Source organism: Sinocyclocheilus grahami, unplaced genomic scaffold (assembly GCF_001515645.1).
Source record: "Sinocyclocheilus grahami isolate Dianchi unplaced genomic scaffold, SAMN03320097.WGS_v1.1 scaffold171.1, whole genome shotgun sequence".
In the NCBI taxonomy this organism is placed as follows: Eukaryota; Metazoa; Chordata; class Actinopteri; order Cypriniformes; family Cyprinidae; genus Sinocyclocheilus; species Sinocyclocheilus grahami.
In genome coordinates, this window is record NW_015505350.1 from 58,174 (window position 1) to 60,091 (window position 1,918).

The following is a 1,918-nucleotide window of genomic DNA, read 5'->3' on the forward strand; positions in this document are numbered from 1 at the left end:
TTTATCTATGTGACAGTCTCTCAGTGAGATATTTTTAACTCTAAAGAAACAAAACAAATCTTTCAGCCCACTAAAACAAAACAATTTCTCAATCTCTAGTATACACCATTACAGTTTACTTTTTAAGTAGTTCAATCTGAAATTCATTTCGAAATAAGCTTTTATGCTTCGAGGCATCATGTTTCAGAAGAAAAAATATCCAGGGGTATGTTCAAGTCACTGTGAAAAAAAGTTCCATACTTTTCTGTAAGATGATGTCTTATCCCACTATATCAGCCTGTGCTTATAAAATCCTAAAGCTCCAGCCATTTTCTCAAGAAAATCAGATGAGAAAAGGATTCCATCATGCCCCAATACAGGATTAAGTGAATTATGAATAAAGATGCATGGTCTTTGAAGAAACTTCTACCATGGCCGCCACATAAACTTAGAGTGTGTGATTATGGAGGAGTTCAGGCTGTCCTCAGCTGATGCAGGACTTGCTTCGGTCTCTGTCTCCTCTAGGTCAGAGCAGAGGTCCTCACTAGAAGGATTGGATGGGGATGGGGACAGTGCTGAGAATAGGTCGGACACACTGCGGCCTCCTGGACTTAGCACCTCTCCAGCTGGCCATGATCGACCGGAGGAGGAAGGCTCTGATATGAGCTCTAGGATCATCTCCTGAAGGTGATCCTCATTTAATGGCATGCACTCTAGCAGGTGATTAAGCAGCTCTGCAGCCACTGTGGCGTCGATGCCCGGGCATGTGGACACAAAGGTATGTACCTCATGCATGCACTGGATATAACCTGCTGCGAATCTCTCACTGGCCTCTTGATTCACAGCTTCAGCTTCTGGAAGTCCAGACACACAAGAGCTTCAAATAATTTTCATGGAAACTAATTGCCTAAATGTGCAGTGCAACTGAGGTCATCTTACCCTTAGAACGATTCTGCAGGATGTTCTCAACTCGTTTTACTGTTAGTTCAAGCACCTCTGCATTCTCCATTTTTGTCTGCAACTGATAAAAGCAGATAAACATGTCTAAACATCTTATGCAAAGTGAGGTCCGTCTATTTAGGCTATCTTTCTATCAACTGACTAAGAGTCGATGGTGCAGGCAGTAAAGAGGAGATCAACTTACATCGTTATCTGAAAGTAGTGTCCTGAGATCCTGCAGGCTTTCATTAATGCGCGCTCGCCTCTTTTTCTCCACTATTGGTTTTCGAGTCTATTGAAGCAGAAAATTATATATAAATATGGTGTTTAAGCATACCACAAACTTCCTTTTCCTTTTTGGCATTCATAGACAACGCAAATGGTTTTACCTTTCTTTCACCCTTAGCGACATAAAATGCTTCCTCCTCCACATCGAAACCATTTCTGAGTCTAGCCGCGGGGGACATTCCGGACTAGGAGGCTTGGTCAGTGATCCGCCGTCCAGAACCGTTCGGTCCGTAAATAAAGCAGAGTAAATATACAATTGTGAACAAACCAAACAGGACTGGCAGCTCATCGACGAGAGGCTAGAGCGAGGGCTTTATAGTAGCTCATTTGCAAATGAATGGAACATTCGCGTGCGGTAGTCTGCGCCCGCTCCAGCCAATCACCGCGCGCGCTTTTGTCTCCGTCTCAGAGAGCGCACACAAGCGAAGCTGCTCAATTGAATTATTTTTGTTTATATCTAGGTATGTAGGTATATTTACATTCCGCTTCCACATTGCACTTTCACTTTTCCTGTGAGTCTTGTATATGTGCGTATATATATATATATATATATATACACACACACACACACATATATATATTTTGCAATAAATGTAGAATGTTGTTTCTATATACACAAAATAGTTTCACATCAATAGTTTATTTTACCAGATATATATATATATATATATATATATATATATTTTTTTTTTTTGTCTTTTGGAGTGTTTTT

General features: G+C 40.8%; 1 protein-coding gene across 1 annotated transcript; it reads right to left on the bottom strand.

The window, feature by feature from the left end:
* Positions 1-1,503, bottom strand: LOC107593452 (transcription cofactor HES-6-like). The gene is made up of 4 exons (XM_016283179.1): positions 1,308-1,503; positions 1,124-1,210; positions 919-1,000; positions 1-833 (listed from the first exon to the last, which is right to left on the bottom strand). The coding sequence occupies exons 1-4, from the start codon at positions 1,383-1,385 to the stop codon at positions 406-408; spliced, it is 675 nt and encodes a 224-aa protein (XP_016138665.1). The 5' UTR covers positions 1,386-1,503; the 3' UTR covers positions 1-405.
* Positions 1,504-1,918: the final 415 nt, after the last annotated feature.